A 27,100-nucleotide genomic window follows, 5' to 3' on the forward strand; every position below is an offset into this window, starting at 1 on the left:
GGTGAAAGGAGCTCTGAGACAGCACGTGCAAAGGCCCTGTGGTGAATAGGATCTCATACAAGAAGCTGAAAGAAAGCCAGTAGGTGGAGGGAAGGGGAGCATGAAGTCGGCTGAGGTGGAGATGTGAAGAAAAGGCTGCAGGTCAGAGGCTGGTGACCGTGCTGCGTATCCTTGCCTCTGACCCAGAAGCAATGGGAAGAACCTTGGCAGATGTTAAGCCCGAGGCTGACTTGCATTTCAGAAAGTCCACTCTGGCTGCAGTAGAAAGAAAAGATTAGAAAGGGTCAAGAGCAGAGAGGGGTGGGCCAGCGAGTGACCCTGGAGGGAGAGTTTGGTGCTGGCAGTGAGGGACGCAGAGAGGGATGGATGCTGGAGATTTACAAGGTCAAACCCACAGAACCTGATGACGGGCTCGATGGAGGAGGGAGGGAGGCAGATGCTGAGCCCCACGTGCATTTATGCCTTGAATGACCAGGGGGACTAATCGTGAAATGGGAACAGTGCGAAGGACCAGGCGTGAGGAGTAAGGTCTTGGGTTTGAGTGTGGACAGGCTGAGCTTGAGGTGCCTTTTTTTTTTTTTTTCTGTACGCGGGCCTCTCACTGTTGTGGCCTCTCCCATTGCGGAGCACAGGCTCCGGACGCGCAGGCTCAGCGGCCATGGCCCACGGGCCCAGCCACTCCGCGGCACGTGGGATCTTCCCGGACCGGGGCACAGACCCGCGTCCCCTGCATCGGCAGGCGGACTCTCAACCATTGTGCCACCAGGGAAGCCCTGAGGTGCCTTTAGATACCCAAGTGGGATCTCAAAAAGGCAACTGGATCTGGGGCATCCAGGAGCCCTGTTTCCTTCTCTGCTAAGGGCCTTTCTTGTCTTCCTTACAGAATCATCCGGACCAAAGTGCAGCAACCATTCAACCTTCCTATGGACGGCTGCGTGGCCACCAAGTCCCTGAGCCCAGGACACACGCTGAGTGAGTACCGAGGGTCCCACAGGCACACCCAGCCCCTTGCACACACACATCCATCTGTGTACACACCCAGAGTCACATACAAACACATCCACACAGACACACCAGGTGTGTAGACTGAGCCCTTCCGTCGGGACACAGTCTTGCTCTGAAATATTCAGGGGTGGAACCAACTCAGGCAAGAACCCTGGCACCAGCGGTGCCGCTGACCCCTCCACGGTGGCAGCAGGGGCTCTGAGGGGTGTCAGTTTCACGTCCTGACCCTCCGTCTCGCCCCACTGCAGTCCCCAGCTCAGCCGTGACGCCCCCAGAGTCTCCCCAGTCCGATTCTCTGGGTTCAACCTACTCCATCACCGGGCTCCTGGGGATCGCGCAGCCTGGCAGCGACAGCAAGAGGAAACTGGACGACAGTGAGTGTTGTGGGAACCAGAGGGCAGGCTGGGGGCGCAGGAGGGCAGTTTGCTGAGGCTTTGATGGGACACAAACCCCCTGCGGCCCAGGGCTTTCGGGCCTGTCTCTAAGCCACCCTGAGGCCCGGGAGCCTGGTCCTTTCCCTCCCCTGAAGCAAGTCTGCTCCCCAGCTCGGGCCTGGGGGATGGGTGGACGGGCCCCTGAAAGCTTTCTCCCTGCCTGGGGACACCCGCCAGGTGACCAGGACAGCTGTCGGCTGAGCCTTGACTCCCAGAGCAGCGGCAGTGGGCCCCGCAAGCACCTTCGCACGGATGCCTTCAGCCAGCACCACCTTGAGCCGCTTGAGTGCCCTTTTGATCGGCAGCAGTGCCCAGGGGCCTATGTCTCCCCCAGCCACACCAAAGGCGAGCAGGTGAGGGGCCAGCCGGGCGTGGGAGGTTAGCAGACAGCGGGGGAGTGGGTGGGGGGAGGGTGGAGGCACGGGCTCTGAAAGCTCCCTAATCAGCCTGCAGCCCTGGAAGCAGCTAGGAGTTGCTTGATGGGCTCAGGGGGTGTGCTTCCTGCAGCTCCAAGGCCGTCCCAGGCTTTGTTTCACCAGACGCTAGCTTCTTCCTCATCATCCTCCCGGCTCTGTTGCCTTCCCTCACCCACAGCCTCTGAGCTTAGGGCAATGCAGCCAACCACGCCATGCCCCTGCCACGGTGACTTCCCTAGACGGCGGGGTCAGGTCCCACGCAATAAAGCCGCAGCTCCGGCCTCTACAGCGTGACCTCGACCAGCAGCGCCAGCCCCGCCTCGGGCCACTCACGCCTGCCCACCCCGTGAGCCTTGTTCACACCCCTCTACCCCAGCACACGGTGTGCCCTCCTCGCAGAATGCCTTTCCTCCCACTTCTCTGCCTGGAAAAATACCACTCGGCCATTATGACTCAGCTCAAGCATCACCTGGTCCACGAATCCTTCCTCGCTCCTCAGACACGCTTCATCTCGCCCGCACCCCTGCTTCTGCACGTCCGGGTGGCTGCTCCCCAGGACTCACGGGGTAGTGTAACTGCCTAGCGGACAGAGATGTAAAGACACAGCAGATTTCTTAAGGACAGGGCAGCATCTCAAAACATCTTTTTTTGTCTCCAGCACCTAACATTGCACCCCTCTTATAACAGATGCTCAGTAAAGGCAGATTGAGTGAATGCCTTGAGAAATCCAGCGCAATAAACTACAAGCTACAAGGGAAGTTTTATTTCCGGTGCTCAGGGCAGGTGAAATGGCTTATCGTGGGTTGGCTTCTGCGAAAAGCTGGCAGAGATGTCCGAGGTCTCCCGCAGAGCCCAACAAAGACTCCACACCTCTGTGCGAACTTCCAGGCCTGCTGGCCTCTCGGTTCATGATCCTTTATCAACACTGCAGTTGCAGTGTCTCCCTACCTCACCCCACCTGGTCAACCGGCTGAGGATTCTCTGGGCCGGTGTCTGCTCACCCCTCTCCGCACACGCCGTCATCGGATCTAGGAGTGAGGCGTGCCCGTACATCTTTAAGATCTGAGTAGGCCAATGGTGACAATACCAATAGTCAGCTGAGCCATTGCCAGTGACCGTCTGGGCTGCTGGGCCGATGCCAGCAACGCAGCTGGGCAGGCATTCTGCGTCAGCGATTTTATCAGCCCGGGAGGTAGCAACCAGGAGGGCTGCAGAGAAGGCTGGCCGTCAGCAGACCTGGGGAGAGGGCCCGGGCGCTCAGCCGCAAGGCAGCACCTGGCTCTCGGGGCAGGGCGGGGCGGGAGTGGGGGAGCCGAACGGGGCCGCAGCGGCGGGCCTGCGGGAACCCGCTGTGTGAGATGGAGCCTGCACAAACCCGCGTCCTGGTAGAGTAGAGAAACCCTGCTGCTGAGACCCGCTGGGCTGCAGAGCCATTTCCTGGCTCTGTTCCTGGGCCCCACAAGGGGCCCTGCTTGATTACAAGGAGCCCCGAGACCCAGCACCAAGCTGGCATACGTACATGGGGAGTCATGCGATGGAGAGTCTTGAGCCAGAGGGACCGCAGGGCCCACCCAGTCCAGTCTCTCCATTTGTGTGGAGATGACCCAGGGCCGGAGAAGGTAGAGAGGGCTTGGGGAAGCGAATGGTTGTGGAGCTCAGACCTGCCGGCCCTGGTTTCATTCAGATCCGTTCACTTCACCTGCTTTAAATACGATGGTCCTATGTGAGTTCTTATTTGAAGACTGGAAAAAGAGAGCCTGAAAACCGTGGAACTGCTCCAACCCCTCACCTTACAGATAAGGAGACAGAGGCTTAGCCATGTCCATAATTGATTCATTCCCTCCCTCAGCCAGTCATCTACTCCCTCATTCATTCCCCTGCTCGGTGGTGAGCGGCAGGGAGAACCCAGCCTGTGCCGGGGGCTCCTTACCTTTCCCGCCCTTGGTGCCGTCAGCACTGCTGAAGGAAGACTCCGTGTATCCTCACTGGGCACAGGAAGGCCCTCCGGCCTAGGGAGCCAGGAGAGAAGCACAGGTCCTCACACCTGACCTCAGGATGGGGCGAAGACATGGCCATCTCTTCTGTAAAGTCAACAAGGGGCAAAGCATTCAACAGAAACGTTGTGTGGCCTCATTTCCGGTTGCTATTTACCACCCGGCGTAGTTAGGTGTCCGCATGGCCCTTGTTCCTCTATTTTACAAGTGCAAGAAGCAGATTTATCAACAGAATGTGAATATTACGAAGACAGAGACTCAAGAATTGGGGAGCTTATGACTCTTCACGTAACTCTGAAATAGCTATTTATTGAGCATTTGTGTTACCAAGCATTCTGGGCTAAGCATTTAATGTAGGTATATAAAATCTCATCGAATCCTTACATCAGCCTTGTGAAGCAGATTCTATCATCCCTGTTATACAGGTGAGAAAGCCAAGCCTCTGAGAGGTCAAGGAGACTAAAGCTACTTGGCTGGTCCTTGCAGATCCAGGGCTCAGACTCGCCCAAGTCCTAAAGCACTGTGCCCTCTGCACCCCAGTTCAAGTTCAATCCCAGTAAGAAACCCAGTCATCCTGGGGATGTTTGAGCCATTCAGTGCAACGTCACCGAAATGTCTGACTATATAGGCTGGTTTGTCTTTCACTGAATTGCCTAAATTTTAGAAAGTTATAGGATTTTGAGAAAGCATTTGGTATCAAATCAACATATCCATAAAGCATTTTAAACTTTTCTTACATTCTCGAGAAATTAGGCATCTTGTTCAATTTCATTAAGCCGGGCTCTAAGCAACTCCATCCTGCCTAGAAAGCAGGAAGCCCCCTCACAAGGCATGGAACCAGAGCGCCATTTAGTCAGTAATTGCTGCTACATGATGATGGTGCCCTTGTGGCCTCCAGAATTTACTGCAGCTTCCAGAAGTGCCTGGCACACAACCAGAAACCGCTACGGCTCCTCGGAGAGCCCAGCGCGATGGGAATCATTGAAAGCGATTGCCTTTAGAGGAGCCGTTATGTAACCACGGAGCAAGCCTTGATTTCAGTTCTGCACACTAGTTCACATACTGCATTTGTGACGTGCGTGATCCACGTACGGGGAGCAGGTGTGTGCTGTCTCTTGCCCTGGTGGGAGGGAGTCATGGTGAGGGGTGATGTACTCTTGCTTTTAATTGAACAAGTTCTTCTTGGAGGCCACCTTAGGAGATGGCCTGCTCGTGTTAGGGGAGGCCGAGTGAAATCTAAAATGAGGTCAGAACTAAGAAAATCCCCAGGTACCTGATAAAGAATTAAAAAAAAAAATTAACCCCTATAATCTTCAAGCTGAATGTGAACATTTATATTTGCTTGGATATGGGGCGGGGGGACGGAAATCCACTATTCTGCTGGGGTACCGGGTGTGTCATTTTATTGAAGGAGAAAATGCCTGGGTCAGGAACTGCTGTCCTCGATTTAGTCTCTGTCTCTTACGCACCCGGGACGTTGACCTCTCTGGGCTTCAGCCTCTCGGCATATAAAACAGACGGAATATTGCTCACCCATGTCACAGGGCTGCTGGGGGCAACGGATCAGGATAACACAGGCAAAATCTATTGTCCGCTCTTGGCAAGTGTAAGAAGTGGTCATGGTGTTATCCACTGCAGAGCAGTGGTTGAGAGCATGGGCCCTGGAGCCAGACCCCTGGGGTTTAAATCCTGGCTCTGCCCCCTATGACAGTGCGGTAAGTTTCTTGACCTCTCTGTGCCTGCATTTTTGGAGGATCTGGAGAAGAATAACAATGAATGGAGCAAAGCAACCTGAACGGTCTCACGTGCCAACTGCCCCAGCCCTGCATCCTGTTCTCTGTGGGCCCAGACGGGGTGAGGAGACCAGGAAGGAGCCCAGCGTCCAGGCAGGGCGTGGTCCTTGGAAGGAGCTGCTCTGTTCTGTGCCTGGCCTGTGCACCACCAGATGACATTGAATTCCGGGGCTGCAGAAGGGAAGGTCCTGAGCCTGGGACTGGGAGAAAAACAGAAGGGCTGTGAGTCAGAGAATAAGGGCCAATTAGCCAGCTAGGTGGAGTCGAGATTGAGCGGGAAGAGGGGACAGAGGAAGGGAGTGTTTCCTGGGGAGACTGGGCTGCGGGGTTTCTAGGTGAGCCTGCGACCCACGGCCTCTGTGCACTGACTGCTTTTTGCTCACCAGGGCCTCTACCCGCTGCCGTTGCTCAACAGCGCCCTGGACGACGGGAAGGCCACCCTGACCCCTTCCAATACACCCTTGGGGCGCAACCTCTCGACTCATCAGACCTACCCCGTGGTGGCAGGTACGATGCCCGGAATCTCCTGGGCCATGTGGCCCCAGCTGCCAGGATGGGCTGGAGGGCAGAGCTGGTGGATGGAGAGAAGGAAGGTGTTACGGCCCCGGGCCTGGAGAGGAGAGGGGGGCTATGCTGGCTGGGCCTCCAGGTGGGTCCAGAGGGTCTCGCCTTCTATCCTCGGCCCCGGTCCTCCGCCTGCCCCCCAGCGCGGGGCACACGCAGCCGCGTCTACATTCACAGAGGCACAGCAGGGAGGTAGAGCTGCCCCTCCCCTCCTCCCGCGGCCTGAGGGGCACCGCGTAGCCCCGCCCACTTCCCCCCTCCACTCCCAGCCTCAGGGAGGAGCCCGCCCACCGGCCCCGCGCCGCCGCACCCATCCCGCACCTCATGGCTTGGTTTGTGCATGTTCCCACCCCATCATCTCACACCCCTCTCTCCTTGTTGTCTCCCTCCCTCCGGCAGATCCTCATTCACCCTTCGCCATAAAGCAGGAAACCCCCGAGGTGTCCAGTTCTAGCTCCACCCCTTCCTCTTTATCTAGCTCCGCCTTTTTGGATCTGCAGCAAGTCGGCTCCGGGGTCCCAGCAGGTGCCTCGGTCCCGCCCTTCAATGCCTTTCCCCATGCTGCCTCCGTGTACGGGCAGTTCACGGGCCAGGCCCTCCTCTCAGGTACGACAGGGAGGTCCCGGGCTGTGCAGCCATCGTGGGGGGAGGGAGGGGGGGTCCTCAGGGCCGGACGCCGGTCCCTTGCTGTGGGTCCAACCCCCTCTCTGGCCCCCAGTCCTCTCCACCATCACCCTACTTCCTGATTCCTCCAGCAACTTTTGGAGGTGCCAAGATGTGCCCCCTCCGAGCCTGCAGAGTCAGGCCGTCGGGGTGGCAGGCACTCTGGGGGTGCCCGGCAGATTTCCAGAACCTCCACCCATGGCCCCATGGAAGAGCAGGGACCCTAAGGCCAGGAGCCAGGCTCCGTAAAGCCCTGAACACTTGGTCTGGGTAAAAAGTACAAAAGAAGGAAAAATGAAAACTTTGGAGGGAGAAAGGCATTGGCTTTGGGAGCCAAATTCTGGATCAAATTTCTAAAGACAGAGGGTAAGCCCCAGTTGGGTCTCCATAGTGGAACTCTCCTTGTGCCCTGCTTAAGAGTGTCACCCTTGGAGGACACTCAAGCGGAGTGACTCACCAATCCAAGAGAGATGGGGAGCAGGGACCTCCCATCAGGAACCTCATCCAACTCAAAACATTTAAAGCTGGAAGCATCTTAGGGGCATTTAGAGCAAATCTCTCCTTACACTGATGGGCGACAGGCCCAGAGAGAAGGGCCTGGCCGAGGCCCCTGAATAGGACCATGGTGAGGGCTCCGCCTGCAGGCAGCATGTGGGTCAGACCCCAGCAGAGCTGGGTCTCCCTGGCAGAAGGACATCAGCCCGTCTAGCCAGGGTCTGAGCAGTGGCTGAAAAAGTCAGAGGTGTTTGGCTTGGGCAGGGAGAAGGCCTGAGGTGGAGTGAGGGGTAGGGATGGGGGGCAGAGACCCATAACAGTCTTCAGATATCTGAAGGGCTGCCACAGAGATGAGACAGTTTCAGATGTGGGTCCAAGGCATTGAACCAGGACCCATGGGGGAAGCCAGGAGTGGGCCAGCCCCTTTTGGGCCAGTGGTTTTCAAACTTGCTGGATCTCACAGCACTCTCTTGAAATGAAACCTTTGACAGAAACCAGGTATCCAAACCAGACAAACGAAGAGCTGCTCTGTCTGAAGTAGGGGCTCTGCCCGCGGAAAGCCCTTGGTCTTGAAAACCACTGCAGCAAAAGAACCAGACCTCTGCCCGCCCAGAGGGACCGCACGGTCCTCTTATTCAAGTTCACTGACCCTTTCTTGTAACTGTCTGTATGTTTTATGTCTGTCTGGCACCTAGGATTTTTTTTTTTCCTCTGTGCATCCCTGCGTCTAATGAGGGGGGTCCTCTTAGAAGAGGTGGGCACAGAGGCAAAGGATTCATAAAGGAAGCCCAGTGTGTGGGCAGAGAGGCAATGTTTAAGGGTCTGAAGCAAGGAGGAAAGTGTTGACTCAGTGCAGAATTTCAAAAGAGGGTGAAGTCAGCGGAGATGGGTCATTTGTTTTGACCAAAGTGATTAAAGAAGCAAACTGTGAGCTGAGTGAAGTGATGTCAGCCAGAGAAAATGGGATGGGGAGGGAGGGAGGGGGGAATAGAAGAGACTCACATCCACTGTGGGGTGGACCGGCCTAGTCACCGGGCAAGACTGCCTGCCTTGTGTGCATGGTACGCCGGGGCCAGGAGGGCTGGGATGAGGCAGGTAAGGGATGAGGGTGTGGGTGAAGCATCTTCACTTACTGTGGGAGCTGTGGAGAGGCTTGGCAGGACCAGCCAGAGAGGAGCGGGAAGGACAGAGGGCAGTGGGAAGCAGATATATCAGAGCACAGACCTGGGTGGCGGTGTGAAGTGTGGTTGCAGCAGCTCAGAGCAAAGTCCCTGCCCCAAAGCTCCCACGCTTTCTCCCCTCCCTGCCACCCTTTTAGGGCTTCAAGCATCCCCAGCCACCGTGCAATCACAGGCAGGGGCTCTGAGAAGGGCAAGCAGTGGCCAGGCTTGGAGGGGCTGGGTCCAGGAGGTTGCCGAGAGCAGGAGGCAAGTTAAGGCCGCAGTTCACAGAGCTAGGCCCGCCCTGTGGATCAGGCACAAGGCCTAGGATGGCAGTATCCACGCTGAGCCCACGTGTGGGCCTGGAGCTCCTGAAAAAGCGTCCCCCCCTGCCGCCTCTGGTCAAGATTGGACCTAAATACTTCCCACGTGGCTGAGCCATGGTGAACGGACTGGGGGGAGACGGCAGAGAGAAAGCAGCTTAGGAGGGGAATGATCTGGGAGTTCCCTGGAAGTCCAGTGGTTAGGACTTAGCTCTTTCACTGCTGTGGGCCCGGGTTCAATCCCTAGTTGGGGAACTAAGATCCCGCAAGCCATGAAGCGCAGTCAAAAAAAAAAAGGAGGGGAATGATTTCAAGAGTCTGGGGGCTGGAAACCTATTCAAAGGAGGAAGAGATGAGCTTGAAAAACAGGGAAGGAAGTCAAGACCAAATTAATCCGAGGTAATGATGCTGCAGACAGAGGAGACGAAGGAGGACCAGGTACATTTTCATTCCATAATGAAATGTCACCTACATGAACCCTCCCAGCTCTCTCCTCTGAGTAGCTTCCTATGGGCCTTGCCTGCCACCTCCTGCCAAGTCTTTGCCTGCATCCCCGGGGTCAAGTCCCCTCCCGGCCCAGCGGCTCTGCTAGTGCGATGTCTGGGGTGGTATTTTCTGGGTCTCAACTTCTCCCTAATCAGCCAAGAAAGAAGAAACCTCAGGGTTTGGAGAACAGGAAGATTTCTCCTAACTCTACTCGCAGTTCCCGTCAGATGCCCCAGTATGGGGTCCCAGCACACTGGCCGAGAGCAGTATTGAGGCTGTCCTTGTCCTGGCTGTACCAGGGCTGAGTCCCGCTCAGCTGACGAGAAAGCCCTGACTTCGGTTTTATCATCAAAGAGCCCGTTACCCGCCTCCATCCTTTTGTGCAAAATTATATTTAATCCTGCCAAAGAGAGTTCTGGATTGCCATAAATTCTCCTTGCTATCGGGGCAAGATAAGGAGTTGAAAAGAGGTCACAGAGAGGGCAGACATCAAAGGGAGCGGATGAAATGGTCTGAAATCACCTCTACCCTCAGAATTCCTGCGAGTCCTGGCTCTGATCCTGGCCTCTACCGATATTTAGAACATTTACCAGTATTTCTGAGGTGCTAGCGTTCTCTTCTAAAACCCCATTTCCCAGCCAGTCAACGTCGACCTGTGTCTGTGTCAGCTTCTTAAACATAGGACTGTATTGGAAGTATATTTGAGTACAGAGGAGATGGAATTACAAACCAAACATAAACTTGTGGTGAAGAGCCTTAAAAATCAATTTAGTCCATAAAATAGGCCGTGAAAGGGTGCCTCCACCTTATGGCTTCTGCGGTTTCATTTCTACGAAGGTTGCAAAGTTCTTGGCTTTGGGAGAAAACAACATATTTAAGGAATTGAAGCAGAGTCTTGCGAGACTGGTGGGAAAGTTGATGGTACGGAGTCCGGGTGAAGGCCGTCCTGAAGACTGTCTCAGCAGGCTTTTCAAGGGGGCCAAGCTTCGGGGGAGGAAGCCTTCAGGAGTTTGCTCCAACATCTCATTCAGAAACCTCCGTCCCACTGGGAGAAAGTTAGGTGACTAAGGGGAGACGAAGATTAAAAATCTCAGAATACAGGGGAGTGAGGCCGGTGAATTCAGTTTCCCGAAGAGCAGTTTGGGAGCTAGTTCTCGTGGGACGGGACTCATGGGGGCAGCTGTGACTAAATTAAACTGTGGGTTAAGGGGAGCTTGCACCCTGGTGCTCTGCCCACTGAGCTGCAGAGCTCAAGAAGCAGCAGGACCAGGTGATGGAAAGGGACAGGGTAAGAGTAGAACGAAGGGGAATGTGGGACCACAGGGCTCCAGGGCCGGAAGGAGCTCTGTAGAGCACCTAGGCCAGCCCTAGCCAATAGGTGGCCTGAGAGCCAAGATATACCACCAACCCCAATCACGGCAGACATAGATGCAGCCTCAGAATCCTTCTCAACACAAGGCACCAGGAAGCCCCCTACCAATCAGTCAAATATTAATTAAGGTGAGCCCAGTTTATAATCTGTCATCTAGCCTAGCTCCTCATGAGACAGACGGGAAGATGCGGGTCAGGAAAATTAAGTACTTTGTTCCTCAGCCACAATCTGGACCTAGATGTCTGTCTGTCTGTCTGTCTCTCTCTCGGAAGGAGGGAGGGAAGAGGAAAGGGAAAAGGTATCAGGCCCGAATTAGCCACCACCCTATTCCATCACTCTCCTACTCATGTCACTTACACCATGTGTCCTCATCCTGCCCACACAGGCTTCATGTCACTCCTTGCCTCTCATGGGCTCCGGTACCTGACCAGGGGCTTCATCCAAGGGTCCAAGGGGCTGAGTCTGAGAGCCGATCGTATTGCAGTCTTTTTCGAAGAAGGATCAGATTTTCCCTTAGCATATCTTCTGCCTACTTCTCCCTCTCCTTCTAAATATACTGACATTTCCCTTTCCTCACCTGTTTGGCCGAGCCCTCCTTTGTTCAGGCCTGTGTCAAGTGAACTGAACCCATCTGTCGAATTCCAGTGGGTTCCTTTCTGTTTGGTCCAGCACCGACCACTGCTGGACATTATACTCAAACAAATTAGGAAATTAGGGGGTGGTGTTCATTTTTACCAAAACATTCACACAGTTTTAAATGATGAACCGATGGCTCCTTTCCAATAGGATTTATTCTATAAGGTTTCCCTTGACATGTAACCATTTGTAGAATGTGCCCATTGCATGAATCAGTGTTCACCTGTGGCATGACACCTTAGCTCTGAGTTATGCTGGTAACATTCTGGTAATAGTAATAAGGTGTGTAAGGCTACTCTTATTTTTTATCCCATTTTGCATGTGAAGAAACTGAGGCTTGGGGTACGTAGGTGGCTGGTCTAGGGCACTTGGAAAATTAGTTGTAGAAGCAGAATGGGGACCAAAGTCCTCTGGTTCCTAGACCCTTCCCTTCAGAGGAAGGGCAGAAGTCCAGTAGGCCTGGTCTTGTTTGTTGACCCCCCCAGACTTGGGCTTGGCTCCAATGCCCATCCCAGTCTATCCCCACCATGACTTAGCGCCTAGCCTTGCTAATCTAGCATTCTTGCTTCCTGCTGTATCCCCAAGTGCTGTGAAAAGTGCCTAGGGTATCAGAGTTACTCAATCAGTATTTATCAAATGAATGAACTGTCTTCAGGGAACCTCTAGAAATAGAGGTAAGGAGGGAGTTACTGCTGTATTGACAACTTACAGGGTTCCATGCGAGGTACCTTCCCTCCCATTGTTACTAGGCCCCCCCGAAGGTCCCGACATATGGAGGACCTCTGGGGGATGGATGGGAGGAAAGTTGGACAAACAGTGCCATGGAGGGGGTGGACTTGGTAAGCTGGTTGACAGAGGCTCACAGCGAGCCTATGTAAGTCCTAGGAGAGAAGGTAGCCCCCAGTGTGGAAAAGGTAAAAGCATTCTGGTAATGGTGATCATCTAACACACAGGTTCTCATTCAGAGGTGATTTTGCCCCCCGGGGGCATATGACAACATCTGGAGACATTTTGGGTTGTCACACTGAGTGGGAACTGCTCCTGGCGTCTAGTGGGTAGACCCAACATCCTACAATGTGCAAGACAGTCCCTCACAGAGAATTATCTCTTCCCAAGTGTCGATAGGTCTGAGGTTCAGAAACCTTGTAAACGTCACCAAGAGCTAGGACGACCCAATAATTTCATCATTCAAACTGGGGCATTTTGAGAGTGGGATGGACTTATTCCTAAATATGTTGGGACGGTGTTCATGACCTGGGCAGGACCGGATGCCTTGTCACCTGGCCAAGAGTCCTTGGACGAGGCGGAATCTCATGGGCCTGCAGGACATGGGGCAACGGAAGAAGGGACACGGGTGAAGCACTGTGGTTGTTGGCACGTGGTGTAGATGGAGAGAAACTCAGCAGGCCAGGTGGGGTCTCCAGAATGGGAAGGTTTGACTACCTGATGTCGAGGAGAGGCAAAGCCAGGGAAATCAGGGCTTCGCAGAGCAGCCTCTGTGTCACCAAGGCCAGAGTATTACCCACAAATTACAGATAAACAGAGAGATGGTTCTTTTCAGGAATGGCATGGACAGATGTCAGTGGTTCATGGGCATGTGTAAACGCTGTCTGTCAGCCCACATCTCCTTTCCAGGTCAGGAAAAGGCAACATGTTTCACGTCTCTTACAGCTCTGATAGGTTGTGTCCACCCGAAAGGCCAGGTCCAGTGGCAGGAACCTCCCTCTGGCTCAGAAAAGCGTGCAGTGATTGATGAGCCATATCTGCCACAGGTTTGAAAGAGGAGAGAGATGGGCCCGCAGGCCACACCTTTGCCGTCCCTTCATAGGGCCTTGTTCCCGGCTCTCCTTGGAGCTGGAGATGTGAGCTTTGAGTCCAGTGGCCTCTAACATATTTATTTAGGTCAAGCTGTGTTGGCTGCTATGCGGATGCCATGGGGGACCACAAAGACCCAGAAGACATAGCCCTCAGCCTCCCTCCAATACCACGACATCTTTATGGATGAATAAGATTTGTGTCAATAAAATCATGGGAGAACAGGGAACAATAGAGGACTGCAGTAACCAGGACACCCTGCATGGTGGAGCCTGTGGCCTGGTCAAGGCCAGCCAAGGAGAGAGGAGCCTGGGCTCAGAGGAGGAGGGCGGGGGAGGAAGTGGGTCTGGAGAAGGACTCGGGAGAGAGCGGGAATGGCAGAGGGAAGGCTTGCTGAGCCCCAGGGGAGCAAGACAGTAAGTACAGGAGCCCACAGTGGCCCACCTGATGACACTTTGCTGTATTTTTGCAGGGCGAGAGATGGTGGGCCCCACGCTGCCTGGATACCCACCCCACATCCCGACCAGTGGACAGGGCAGCTATGCCTCTTCTGCCATCGCAGGCATGGTGGCAGGTAAGGGGAGGGGCTGGGCAGGAGGGGAAGCATTGCAAAGAGGAAGTGGTGGCCCCAGGCCGAGCAAGAGAGGACGAGAGGTGAGCTGTGCCCCTCGCATAGGCTTCCCGAAGGGCAAGGAAGCGTGGACCGAGAGGTGTATCTTCTTATAAATGCCTGGAGAAGAGACTTCAGTGCAGTCCTGGCTCCATAACTCTCTCCAGCTCAGCCCCCTTCTTCCCAGATGCTCCTGTATTACCCACCATGATGAAAAGGGAGGGGCTGAGACAGCCTGGTGTTCAAATCGGAGCTCTGCCCTTTCTTCCAGTGATTCAGTGAGCCTTGATGGAGAGGCCGCTGGGGGCCATCGGAACACTGTGTGCTAAACCTAAGCCTAGCCTACAAGCAACCCGTGGTCTCCCAGTTATTTCACTCTGGTGAATCCCATTTACCCTTCCTGTAAAATCTGAGTTTGCGTGGTGTTGGTGATGATGGCGATGAAGATGGTTGAAATACAACCTTCTTCACACCTCACACTCACTCAACCCTGCACGGGCAGGACCCGTGGCCGGAGAGCTCCAAAGGTACTATAAAGTGTGAGACGAGCTGGGAGTACTTCTCCATCATCACTTGGACTGTCCTGGAATCCTCCCTGCCAGTCATTGGGGTCTCTTTATCCACCAGTGTGGTCATCACCCAGCAGTGACCCGGGGTATCGAGGTTTGGGCAAGTAAAGACAATGAGAGTTTCTTTGGGCGAGTCTCACTCTTTTAGGAAACATACAGGAAGGACCCCAGGATGGATAGGGTGGAAGAGAGCCATGCGCACCGCCCAGAGAGGCCTGAGGACCTGGAGCTTCTGGAAGGGGCTCTGAATCAATCAGGGCATCTGTGACCTTCCTGCCAGCCCTGGACCAGCCTCTCTGGCTTTGACTCCAGAGACTCAAGGCATTCACCCAGGCCTGTTTCCCTCCCCCACTGGCAGGGGTTATTCTTTACCAGCCACCCACTCGGGTGCCCTGTGCGAGGCAGGTGGCCTGGGCTCTCCCGGGCAGAGGGAGGGGAGGAGGAGGGCGGGAGGGAAGGAGGCTCTGCGCTCCCTGGGAACCCGCTGAGCGGGCCTTGTCGCTGCCTGGTTACCGTGGCGATGTGCTTAATGCAGCGTTGAAAATACAGAATACTGACTCCTCTCTCCCTCCTGGCCCCAGACTCCCTCCCTCCCTCCCTTCCTCTTCTGGAGCGTGAAATGAGATTGGTCCAGATAAAAAAGGAAAAGATTTGGTTATTTTTTTAAGAGTGTGGATAATGGGGCCTCTCAATCAAAATCCCAGGCTCCAGTCGGCTCCCCCCATTCCCCTTCCAACCTCTCCACCTTTCCCTGCCGCCTGCTTAGAAGGGGAGGAGGAGATGTAAAGCACAGGGCTTTTCTCTTAATTATGGATCATTCCCGGGGGCAGGCCCAGGGCAAGGGGTGGTTCCTGGGGCCCAGAGTCTGACCTGTGAGGTAGCTGGAAGGCTTGGGCCTCTCATCAAAGGCCCCCAGGTTGTTTCCATAAAGACCTCACCCTGAGTGGGTGTTGTGGAAAAAAAATAAATAACACAAGTACAGCCTGGACTGCAAAGTGAATTCCAAGAGGGGGCTTGCTTGGCAAGGTGGATGGGCTCCCAGTAAGTTACATGCAAATCAGTTTTCAGAAAGTACAGTGTTATTTAGATGCATCCCTGGTTCCCAGTAACTCCATGGTGCAAATGAATTCTTAAGGAATTGTTTTATAGAAAAAGTATTCGTGTCCATCTCTTACCAGTGGTTACAATCTCCAAGTTGACTGAAGCGAGATTCCTTCCATTAAAATCAAACCTTCATTGAGCACCTACTGTGTGCTAGGTACAGACAAAGTGCTCAAAGCAAGGCATACCAATGACATTCTTCAATCAATTGTGGAAGGAAGGAAGAGATCATTTGTCAGGCACTTTCTGTGTGCCTGGCCATTCATAGGTATACATTTATTTCTCATTTAATCCTCACCGTAAGACTGGGAAGCTGGTATGATCTTAGTTTTATGTAGATAAGGAAACAAGCGTAGAAAAGCGAACTAGTGCACTCGGGTTCATAACCACACTAAGTGGCTGGGTCGTTTTTGATTTCAAATCTAGCATTCTTTCAAACCTAGCGCACTACACCACGCTGCTTCCCACCATACCGGAAATAATGACATGCGCTATAGGAGAGCGACGTAGGAACCAGACCAGGGCACAGATTTCTCTTATCCACTCATCTTCTCTTGTGCCTTCTAATCGTTGTTGCCGTTGTTCCTGTCTCATCGATACAGTTAATGACCCTCTAACCAGTTCTGGAGCTGTACCGAGAGCTCCGATAGATGGATCCATCCGTCCATCTCTCCATCTTTCCATCCATTCATCTTTACACACAGTTTTACATACATCCGTGTATCTTGTCGTCTATTCTTCCATCCTCCTATCATTCATCCTTCTATTCGTCCTTCCTTCCACCCATCCATCTACCCATCCTTCTATCCATCCATCCCTTCTTCTATCCTTCCATCATCCATCCATCTGTCCACCTTTCCATTCATCCATCCGTCCTTCTATCCATCCTTCCATACATCTTTTCACGTATCCATTCTTTCATCTATCCATTATCCACCCTCTCAACCATCCTTGCCTCCTACCATCCATTCGCCACTTTTCACTTAACAAATAGTGGTTGAGGATCTATGGTATGGGATGCTGGGGATATAGCAGTGAACAAGACAGGTCCCTCTATTTATGGAGCTTACAGCCTAATAGTGGAGGAAAAAAGTCAGTGAATGAATAAACAAGATAATTTCAGATAGTGATAAGCCGTTGGAAGACAATAAAATGGGATGATGTAATACAGAGCCACAGGGAGAGAAGGTTACTTTAGATCGGGTGATCCAGAGAGGCCTCTCTGAGAAGGCGTTCAAAGTGGTCAACCAAGTGATAAACTGGGGCAGACCGACCCCAGCCCAAAAGAACAGCAAGTGCAAAGGCCCCAAGGCAGGAACTAGTTTAGCATGATCACACAAAGAAAGAGGGTGAAATATCCGAGAACAGTGAGTGAGTGGCAAAAGCACTGCAGAATGAGGAGATGTTGTTTGTGGATGGGTCGAATTTGTAAACTACTCAGGCCACTGGGAAAACAAATTGCAGACCGTCAAAAGAGGAAGCACAGAGACCAACTGACCAATTGGAGGACAATTGCAGTAGTTCATACAGGACATAACAGTGGTTTGGGCCATGGAGGTAGCAGGGAAGGAGGAGAACAGAGACACTGAGGATGGATTTTGGTGGTAGAGCCAACAGCACTTACTAGTGAACTGGCTGTAGGGATTCAATGACAGGGGAAACGAGGATGGGTCCCTGGTTTGGGGCTTGGGAAACAGCATGGATGGTGGTGACAAGTATATATGCGGGAAGTTAGAAGAGGAAGAGGTAGGGTATTTGGCATGTGGAAGTCAAGCGTTCTATTGGACCATATTAGGATTGAGATACCACCTAGATCACCGGTTTAATACATCAGCAGGCACGTGGTGTGTGTCTGAAGTCAGGAGAGGATCCTGACTAGGGCATAAATTTCAGCCATTGTACAAAGCTGTTATTTAATGCCAAGGGATTACACAAGATCACTAGAAAGGGAATGTGAATGGAAAATCACAGGAGGCTCACAAACCCAGCCCTGGGATTCTTCAGCATTCAGAGACATAGCAGAGAAGGAACGAGCAGGGCCAGTGAGTCAGAAAGGCCCTCGGGTTAGGAGGCCAACCAGGAGAACTGGCCTCGTGAAACCCAAAGGCATGGAGGGAGTGATGAACTGAATCAAAGTCGGCTAAGAGGTTGAGGGGGGTGACGGACACGGAAGTGACCACTGGAGTGATCGGGGTAGAGGTTGCGGAGATCTGAAGAGATCGTCGTTGGCCTGATTGGAGGGGAATGAGGAGGTGAGGGCAGAGACCGTGGAGCAGAGAAGGGCTGGTAGCTGGAGAGGAATGTGGGGTAAGAAGAGGATTTTTAAAAGAGAAGAATGGCAGAGCATGTATGCTGGCTAAGGCAGTGATGAATTGGAAAGGGAGACGTTGATGAAGAGTAAAGAGAAGGGATAAACTGTAGGGACCAAATCCTCAGAAAGGGGCGTAAGGCAGGATGCAGAGCAAAGAGGATGGGTTGACCTTTCACGGGTGCAGGGACATTTCATCTGCTTTGGCTGCAGGGGGCTTGACAGATCTGATGGTGGCAGGATGCTGCACCCAGGGCGTGTACCACCTCCTGAGTCTCGCACCCTACTCCAACTTCTAAGTGACCGAAGCAGATAGGTACTCTGTAAGTGTGTGTCGGATGAGTGAATAAGTGAGCAAGCGAGTGAGTGAACGCACGAAGAAGTAACACAGGGGGAGGGCAAACACATTGGACTTTCCACCTCTCTTCCTGTCCTTTGGAGCCACTGAGGTTGGCATTGGGTGAGGTGGGGTCAAAGCCCGAGGGCGTTGCTGGGCAACCAATTGTAGAACCGGCTTCTTCCAGGGTGCGCTGAGCCCGGCAGTAAGCGGGACAGGCTGCGTGGTGAATGCAAGAGAAAGCACTGGGGGCTATGGGGTCCTAGCAGGCCCTAAGGGATCGTGTGGCCTTGGGCAAACGTCCCTCCCTGGGGAGCAGTTTCTTCATTTGTGAAATGAATGGTTGGATGACATCATTTCTTTTCCTTTTTACTATATTTAATTTAAAAAAATTCTCTTCGATGTGGACCGTTTTTAAAGTCTTTATTGAATTTGTTACAATATTGCTTCTGTTTTATGTTTTGGGTTTTCTGCCACGGGGCACGTGGGATGCTAGCTCCCCGACCAGGGATCGAACCCATCACTCCCTGCATTGGGAGGCGAAGACTTAACCACTGGACCACCAGAGAAATCCCTGGATGAGATCATTTCTTAGTTCCTGTCTTTCTATATTCATCCCTTTGCTTTTCTTCTCCCTCCCTTCTTATACATGTATTTCTTGGGCTCCTGACCTGTGTTAGACTTAGGCCCCGCCCCTAAGGAACTTCCTGTTACTACTGTCTATGCTGACTCCCCGGACCAGGACCCAGTAACCTTCCTCTGCTTCCGGCTCTTCCTCCTTGCTTCCATTCCTGGTGTGCAATTGCCTTCTTCTCTGGCAGGGAAGAAGCCCCTACTGACCCCAGCTCAGGCTTTAACACTGGTTGGATGACTGGTGTGAAGCTCTATTTCAGCGCCTACCTAATAGGAAAATCATAAAAGCTAGCGTTTCTTGACTGCTTCTTATATTCCAAGCATGGCGCTCATAAGCATTTGACGTGTGTTATCAGATTGAATCCTCAGCAAAACCCCACGAGATAGGGACAATACTCTGCCCCATTTTACAGATGAGGAAACTAAGGCTCAGAGGGGTTCAGGGACTTGTCCAAGGTTGCACAGCTAGGAAGTGGAGCATGGAGATTTGGCTCCAGACAGGCCAGCTCCAGAGCCAGGCAGCTTCGAGCCTCTCTTCTAGACTCTGGGAAGGAGATCAGGAAGGAACCACAGAAAGCACGAGGCTCACAACAGCAGATCAGATTCTGGAAGGCGGTGTGGATTCACCGGAGCTCAGGGTTGGCGGGAACCTGGCTTTGTGGATGAAATTGTCTCCTAAGTACATAAATGGATGATCTGGAATTTCAAGTTAAGAGCCCTCAGGTCAACTTCTGCTCTGCCATTTCCTAACTGTGTGATTTGAGGCCCCCTGCTCACTCGTGCTATACTCCGATTGCCTCTTCTATAAGTTGGCGCTACTGATGAGCACTTTGTCGGAAGGTTATGAGAATGAAGGGGCTTACTGTGTGGGAGAGTGTTTTGCCAACTTTACGCTCCGTCCCAAGCCCCAGCAGTAATTGCGGTGGTCTGCTTTGTTATTTAAAGGAATTCTTAAGTAATTTTTTTGGTAAGTAATTCCTTTGGTGAAGCCAAGAATCCACTCACAGAAAGAGGTGATATGATTTGCTTTGTGTAAATCGTGCACTGAATTTGCTTGCAGTGGCAGATTTGAAATGAGACAAACATCTCTATGGAGCCAGTCCCAGGACACAGATGCCCTCCCCTCTCCTTCCCTTCACCCTCAGCAACCCCACCACCACCAAACACACGCCCCTCCCTAACAAACCATATTTAGGGAGGCTACAAAGCTTATCCTTACTGAGTCCTTCCATGACCCCTAACCCCTCTCACTCCCATTGGCCCTTCCTGGAAAGACCTTCTTACAGAAGGTCCAGGCAGCCGCAGAAGTGGTTAGAACCTGGGCCCTGGTCACAGCACAGCTTCCAAATTCCACCAAACCCTCCATGTGTGTGAGCTTCTGCAGAGCCCCAAGCCTCTGTTTCCTCATCTGGAAAATGGGCACGATACTATCATCTGCGTCCTGGGGTTCCTGTGAGGGCTGATGTTGATGGGGCAGTACCTCCAGCCCCTGATGGAAAAGGCACTGCCCCACACGATGCAGACTGAGGGGCCCCCGAAGGACTGATGGAGGAGGACTTGCTCGATGCCTGCCCTGCAGACCCTGGTCCCCGATCCCCAGCCTTCCATTGGTGCCTCCACCTCATGGGTCTCTCACATCCTCTTCCCACAGGAAGCGAATACTCTGGCAACGCCTATGGCCACACCCCCTACTCCTCCTACAGCGAGGCCTGGCGCTTCCCCAACTCCAGCTTGCTGAGTAAGTTGCCTCTGGGGCCTCCCAGGCCCTCTGCTCTGCGGGGAGGGGTGTGCAAGGCTGAGCCAAAAGTTGCCTGAGACCTGGGAGGCCCCAGTTAGATGGAGGGCCCGGGAAGACAGGTGTTTTCCGTAATCCGAGCAGATAGAGGGAAGGCAGGGTACCGGGTTGCCTGGGAGAAGAGGCAGAAGGAAGAGAGACTTGCATGCATCACTGTCTCTCTTCTCCATCCCGAGGCCACGTCTATTAAATCTTTAGTTTTGTGTAAGATTCAGGGCTCAGGCTTTGGGAGGGCAGTGGTGGGTGGACTCCAGAAAAGTCTTGGAGGGGGACTGCCTGCCTTCAGGGACTTGGAGTCCCACAGCTGCAGACGCTGTCACAGGGGCGCCCTGCAGGAGTGCCAGCTGCCCCTCTGCTGGGGAGCACCCTGATTGCAAACAGTGCCATCCTGTTGCCCGCATTAACCATCTAAGCGACTCAAAAATACTCACGATTCAGCAGCAGAGCCCTTACACAGAAATCCTCTGTTCCGCCACATTCCTGTTGTTTGGCTTGAGATATGGACAGCCTTCAGGAGGAACAGAGAGTGAGCTGTAGAGCTGCTCCTCAGCCCCTGTCTCCCCCTGGGCCTGGGCTGGGTAGAAAAGCTTTTCAGGAAACCAGGCCCCTTAATGGGGAACGTGAGGGATCCCACTGGAGTCTCCGTGAGGGATGGCCTTAAGGGTCTCGGAGCAAACCTGAACCGGACAGAAGCCGCAGTGCAGTACGGCCAACCGCAAGGGCGCCGTCGCAGGCCTGGCAGGACCGTCCATTCCCAAGACGCCTCCTCTCCTCCTGTTACCTCCTGATGTTCCAGAAATGACTAGGAGGCTGGCTGAGCTGGGTTCTGTTTGCCAGATAAGTTCAAGCCACCCTTCTGTTCAATGTAGCCGGAAAGGCTGACGGCATTGAGACATGCCCTACCCGTGGAACTTTCCTGGGCTGCCCATCCTGCAGGTGTGCAGAGCTGCCTGGTGCAGGCCCTCAAATGTGCATCCCCCTCGACCAGTCAGGATCCAATCCCCCTGCTTCCCAAGAAGATCCTCTGACCTCGCACCTTTTGGGCAAGGCTGGGGAAAGCCCCAGTGATCTCCCCGCGTGAACTTGGTTCTTCAGGGTTCCAAATGTAACCGCTCTCTCTTGCCCTCCCCCTGATACAAGGGCGTTGAAGGTCAAAGGAGTCATGGCGGGAGGGGCAAGAAGCCACTGTTCTCCTTCTGGCCAGAAACTCAAAGGTGAGGCCAGAGAAGGAGGAAATAGGGCCAGAGAGGAGTTAATCTTTGATGATCAGATAGGCCTGGGGGATCAATGATTAACTTGTGCTGTCTTAAAGGTCGGCAGAGGCAGGGAGACGCTGCGGTGCAGTTTCCCCTTCTGACCAGCAGGTGGTGTTGTTCTTTTTTCGAACGTGTCCAGGTTCCCCGTATTATTACAGTTCCGCAACAAGGCCAAGCGCGCCACCTACCACTGCCGCGGCCTTTGACCATCTGTAGTTGCCATGGGGACAGTGGGAGCGACTGAGCAACAGAAGGACTCGGCCTGGGACGGGCCCCAGAGAGTCACACAAAGGAATCTTTATTTATTACATGAAAAATAACCACAAATCCAGCATCACGGCTCCCTCCCTGTGTGGTTGATTTAATGAACCATGAGAGACCGGACGACGTTGGAGAAGGCCGCGCTGTCCTCCAGGACTCCTTAATGAGGGGCAGGAGTCCCAGGGGGACAGAACCGTCCCGTTCCAAAGAGACAAAATTGGAAGAGAAGTGGGGAGAGAAGAGGGGACAGCCAGAGGCTTGAGAGGGATGGCACATGGGGCCCACGACGGGGTCAGGGGCACACAGAGGCACCTCTGTGGCTCCATCACCGACACGCTCTAGCAGCCGCGGGCTGTAAGCGCTTCGGTCCAGCCCACGAGCCACAGCGGGCTCTCCCGCACCGCCGCCCGGAGAGGCACCATCTTCTCTGGGCAGCTTGCTCGGCGCTTTCCACTCCTCTCCCTCTTGGCCCACAGGCTGAACACTGGGTCCAGCCAACCAGGAGCTCCGCCCGGTGGTCAAGGTGGTCATCCGCCTTCCTTCTACCTGCATGCGGTGCGTGTAGGAGCTCCGTCCGTGAGCCTGTTGCAGCTTGAGACAGACATTCCGAAGCCCCCGGGGTTCCTGGGGGTGGGGTGCAGCCCTGCCCAGGGCGGAGCCAGGCACAATGGCTGGGGACCCACCTCCCCTCCCAACAGCCCTGCCAAGCCCACAGCTACCCGAGAGACCCTAAGACAACCCCCCAAAGCCAGCCATGGTGGTTTCCTCTCTGGCTCCCACCATTCCTGCCCTCCGCTCCCCAGGCCTGACTGTAAATACTGTATGAGGCTCTGCTTGAGTCCAGCTGCCCTCTTCCTCTCAGTGAACTGTCTCCCTGCCATGTCGGGCTTCTCCCCGTGACGCTTCTTTTTTTTTTTTTAAAGACAACCCACCACTGCCACAAGACTCAATAAACCATTACTCTTGGTCTCCAGCTTTGGGGTTGGCTGGGGAAGGAGGCACCCCAGGACTGGGTTTTTTTCTCCAGAGAACCTCAGAGCCCAGTGGCCAGCGAACTCACTTTGGGGCCGGGCATTGAGAGGACCACGAATGCCCAAGGGAGAGAGCCCCTGACTTAGCATTCGCCCTCTGCCCCCAGAGACATGTTCAGCAGCGGGCAAATCACGTATCCCAAGCTTCGATTGCGCCAACTCTGAGTAAATGCGAGCATAAAATAAGCGCGTGGCCTGGTGCCCGGCCAATCACAGACCCCCCCCACAGGTAGTTGCTGTTCTTAATAACAGGAAGCCAGAGAACCCGCCGGGAAGGTTGGAGGCAGATCCGGGAACAGCTCTCCACTGGAGCCCACATAAACAGCTCTTAGGATCCCTGAGGTGTGAGAGGAGGGAAGGGAGAAGACAGTTCTGGGCTCTGCTGCATGGGGCCTCACATAAATTAAGCTGCCATTTGCCCTATTTTACATATGGAGAAACTGAGGCTCAGAAAACAATGAAATAACTTGCCCAAGGCAGGAAGTAGGAGATTCAACCAAATCCTCTTACCTTAAGTCCAGCACTTTCACCCAACAGCGCAGGGCTCTCATCGGGGATGCCAGGGGGGTTCTAGACCCAAGGGAGGTTCTGAGACTGCCACCGAGAGTTTAATTTTTGGGGGTTTGTTTCCTAAGTATTTGGCAAGACTGTGCGATCAAGAAGCTGAGGCCAGGAGGGGGTGAGGGAGCTACTCTAAGGACTTAGGACAACCCCCTTCTGTGAAATTTTAGAGGACAAGTCACAATGGTGACTGCCAGGTGTCTGCCCCCAAGAGGGTGCCTGGTGTCTGCCTGGACCCCCTCCGTGAGGGACCCAGCTGGAGCCGGGGGCAGGATGCCCAGATTAATGCCGACAGCTAGGCAGATAACAGCTGAGGTTGAGTCAGATGGAGGAGGGGCTTCCTCATCCCCCCACTAGCACCGCAACCAGGGGCTCCCAGGCTGGGAGGGCAGCGGCTGAGAGACAGGCCTCTGACCTCCCTGGTCCTCCCAAAGGAGAGGCGAGGAATGCTCGCTGCGGATGGCGTAGACAGAGTGGGCCCCCCACAAAGACCAGTCCCCATGACTTCTGAGCGGATCTGAGATGAGGCTCAGTTTTCAATAACAGGGTTTTCCTCCAGCCACGAGCAATGGCGGCAGGACTGCATCCCATTATATCTGGGTTCCTGAGAGCCCTAAGACAGTCCCCACCCAGGAATCACCTTGAGGTGGATGGTGCCCCACCAGAGCCTGCAGAGCGATCCTTCCTATTCCCAGCCAGATCCTTTCTGGGGACCCTGGTGCGCTGGCAGCCTCTCCAAGCCCTGAATGACAAAGGGACCTGGGCTGCGCTTTTGCGGGCTGACCGTGGTTCAGCGCTCCCCTTCCTTCCGGAGGTGAGCTGGGCCCCCCGGGACACTCTGCTCAGAGTAGGTGTCGGCGAGTGTGCGGCAGGTCCTGGCCAGTAGCGCTCCAGACACTCCGTCCACAGTCAAGCCACGGGTCCCCCTTCGGGGCTTGGAAAATACAGCCGTCTGTGTGCTTGCGGGGAGAGATGATCTCAGGTGCCCTGACATCAGGGGTGGTGTTGGGACAAGTTGGCGAGGTACATGACGGGGTCGTGGTGAAGAAAGAGTATGAGGGGAAGGGCGGGGAGGACAGGTGTTGGGAGGCACAGATGAACAGGAAGCGGCTTTCCTGCTGGGGAGCGTGGGAAGTATCCGTGGGTAGCTGCGTGGGAAGTGGCGGAGAGGCAGTTTACTCTGTAGCAGGGTCGAGGCCCTGGGTTTTCTGCAGGTATATGGGAGCAGTGCGTGTGTCGGTGGGAGAACTGGGGACGAAGCCTGGGCCCGAGGCGTTCCCAGGGCAGCGAGGGCCCTGTCTCACCGCCCGCCCCATGCCCCATCCCCATTGCCCCCTGGAACCATCCCTCTCACTGCCTGTATGGAGAGTCTTCCTCAGCTTTCCAGGCCCTACTCCCCGGTCTGTCATCCTACCCTTCCTCCTCCAGTGGCCCCTGCCCTCCTGGCATTGGCCAGGAGAGCCCAGGGTGCCTGGAGCTCAGCGGTCTGTGTGGGCCAGGCAGCCCTTGCATGGTGGTGCGTTTCCTGCTGGGAGACAGAGCAGCTAGAACCCTACCTGGGCCCACCATGTAGGGCAGAACACACCTTTCTAAGGTGGACTGGAGCTGCTGTGACCCTCTGGCCCCTACCCCACGGCCTGCGGCAGGGGGAGGCAGGGGCAGTTAGGAGTCCTGCCCCAAGGCCAGCCCCTCCTGTCTCTTCGCCAGTATTCTTGGCATTTGTTGTTACTAAAAAACACGTACCTTCTGCCTGTCGTGTGCCAGACACACACTCAACCCTCACAGCAACCTCAGGTGAGAGGAGAGCATGGCCACAGTCTACAGATGGGGAAGTAGGAGGCCAGAGAAGGTGAGGGGCTTGCGAAGGTTTCCCCTCTCCCGCTGTCCTCACCATCCTCCTGGCCCCCTCCCCAAATACTCTCAACTTTTCCCACCAGAGTCTTCCTAAGGCTCGTCCTTTGGGGGTGGGCACAGGACAAGGGGGCTGGAGACCTCGGGGTCCCGAGTCAGTGCCCTGAGCTTCAGGGGGAATTGGGGCTCCCTCCCTGGCCCTCCCTGAACTCCCCCATCCTCAGAAGATAGAATAACCCTTCCCCCATAGGCTTAGTCTCTGTCTGTTTTTACAAAACTCATTCCCATCCACTTGTGTCTCCAATTCTTAACATCGGCCCCGTTTTGCCCTTGGGGAAACTGAGAGCAAGAGATGACTGGATCTTTCAAGGTCATTCAGAGGAGCTGGGGCCACAGCCTGACCCCTAATCTAAGGCCAAATCTGCATCCCAATCTAAGTCCTTGAGTAGCTGGATGTGGCCAGGCTTCTGCGGAGACCTCAGGCTCCCATCACTTTGTAGGGAGGGACAGAGTTATGTGGCCGCCTCCTTGACCCTTAATGTCCCCCCAGGCCGCCCCTTCTCCAACTTTTAGGGTCATAAAGCGTTTCCACCGCAGGCAGGGGTCTGATTGTTCCTGCCTCAGTTTGTGAGACACCCGCAGACAGCGAGTGACCCAGCCTGCTACCTGCAGCTGCCGCTGTGACTGTGATGAAAGCATCCCGGCCCACAAAGGCCGCCTCCTCTCTTTCCCTCGCACCTTTCTCTTTCCTTTTCCCGCCTCTTTCAATCTCAGCAGTCCCTCTTCTGCTGAGTCCGAAACAATTATTCCTTTGAGAGACCTTTGTGTCTGCAGTGAATGGTCGGGAGGGCTTAGAGTTTCCCCGTGTCTGCTCAGGAGAGGCTGGAAGCATTTCTCCCTCCTTCCACCCCTTCGGCTTGCTTTCTTAACTCTTCTCATTACTTTATTCTCCTCCTCTGGCTCTTGGGGGCTCTCGGACACGGATGCTGGAGGTCCTTATCTCCTGATGGCAGATCCCGATTCCCTGCTGCTCCCTGTTCGAGTGCATGCACCCACACACACCACCGGCAACCCCATCGCCACATCTCTAAGCCCCTCAAACCAAACCCGGTGCCTGGTTTCCTGGACAAAGCTGGAGGAAGCCAGCGAGGCCGGTCCCCGCCCCGGTAGCATCCTCCCCTGGACGTCCCCCTATCTCCTTCTCTCGCTGAGCCAAGCGGCAAAGGTTAAGCCCCAGCTGCTGAGAGGCTGCCCTGAGATTTCGGGCGAGGGCTGGGGGAAGTGGGGCTTTGTTTTGGGGGAGAAGGGAGGTCAGGGCCCAGCTCCTCTGCATCTGTACCCGGTGGCAGCCGGCCAGGCTGGGGAGTGAAGCGCTGCCTCCGGCTCTCCCAGGGAAATGTGATTTCCCCTTGAGCGAAGCAGACTGTGCAGAGTGGAAATTGGCTCTTTTCTGAGCGAGTGGCGTCTGTTCTGGAGTCGGGGGCGGGCTGGGGCCCACGGGAGGCCGCGCTGGCCCCCGGAGTGAGCCCGGAGCAGCCATGTGCTGAGAACTCATTAGGGATAAATCAAACTAGTACCAGCGTGAAGCCAACTCCCTTCCCCCCACCGCGCCTCCCGGTCCCCCCCTCCTC

General features: G+C 54.5%; 1 protein-coding gene and 1 long non-coding RNA gene across 6 annotated transcripts in view; one reads left to right on the forward strand and one right to left on the reverse strand.

Moving 5' to 3' along the window:
• PAX8 (paired box 8) overlaps positions 1 to 22,999 on the forward strand; it is a 56,391-nt gene extending 33,392 nt beyond the window's left edge. For 2 of the 4 annotated variants that reach the window (XM_024743732.1, XM_024743733.1), the window contains exons 5-12: positions 884 to 972; positions 1,254 to 1,379; positions 1,617 to 1,792; positions 6,029 to 6,149; positions 6,606 to 6,812; positions 13,629 to 13,730; positions 20,366 to 20,452; positions 21,905 to 22,999. In XM_024743732.1, coding sequence (XP_024599500.1) covers positions 884 to 972; positions 1,254 to 1,379; positions 1,617 to 1,792; positions 6,029 to 6,149; positions 6,606 to 6,812; positions 13,629 to 13,730; positions 20,366 to 20,452; positions 21,905 to 21,981 — 985 coding nt within the window. In that variant the 3' untranslated portion in view covers positions 21,982 to 22,999. The remainder of the gene's footprint in view (positions 1 to 883; positions 973 to 1,253; positions 1,380 to 1,616; positions 1,793 to 6,028; positions 6,150 to 6,605; positions 6,813 to 13,628; positions 13,731 to 20,365; positions 20,453 to 21,904) is intronic. The other 2 variants (XM_024743734.1, XM_024743735.1) reach the window with 2 other exon arrangements.
• On the reverse strand, positions 1,981 to 6,654 carry LOC112398912 (uncharacterized). 2 transcript variants are annotated; one of them, XR_003003101.1, is made up of 5 exons: positions 6,528 to 6,654; positions 6,137 to 6,213; positions 3,786 to 5,842; positions 3,375 to 3,557; positions 1,981 to 2,434 (listed from the first exon to the last, which is right to left on the reverse strand). It is a non-coding gene; the product is annotated as an uncharacterized LOC112398912 (long non-coding RNA). The 2 variants fall into 2 exon arrangements; XR_003003100.1 differs by having other exon boundaries at positions 1,981 to 3,557.
• Positions 23,000 to 27,100: the final 4,101 nt, after the last annotated feature.

Source organism: Neophocaena asiaeorientalis, unplaced genomic scaffold (genome assembly GCF_003031525.2).
Source record: "Neophocaena asiaeorientalis asiaeorientalis breed wild unplaced genomic scaffold, Neophocaena_asiaeorientalis_V1.1 scaffold114, whole genome shotgun sequence".
Lineage (NCBI taxonomy): Eukaryota > Metazoa > Chordata > Mammalia > Artiodactyla > Phocoenidae > Neophocaena > Neophocaena asiaeorientalis.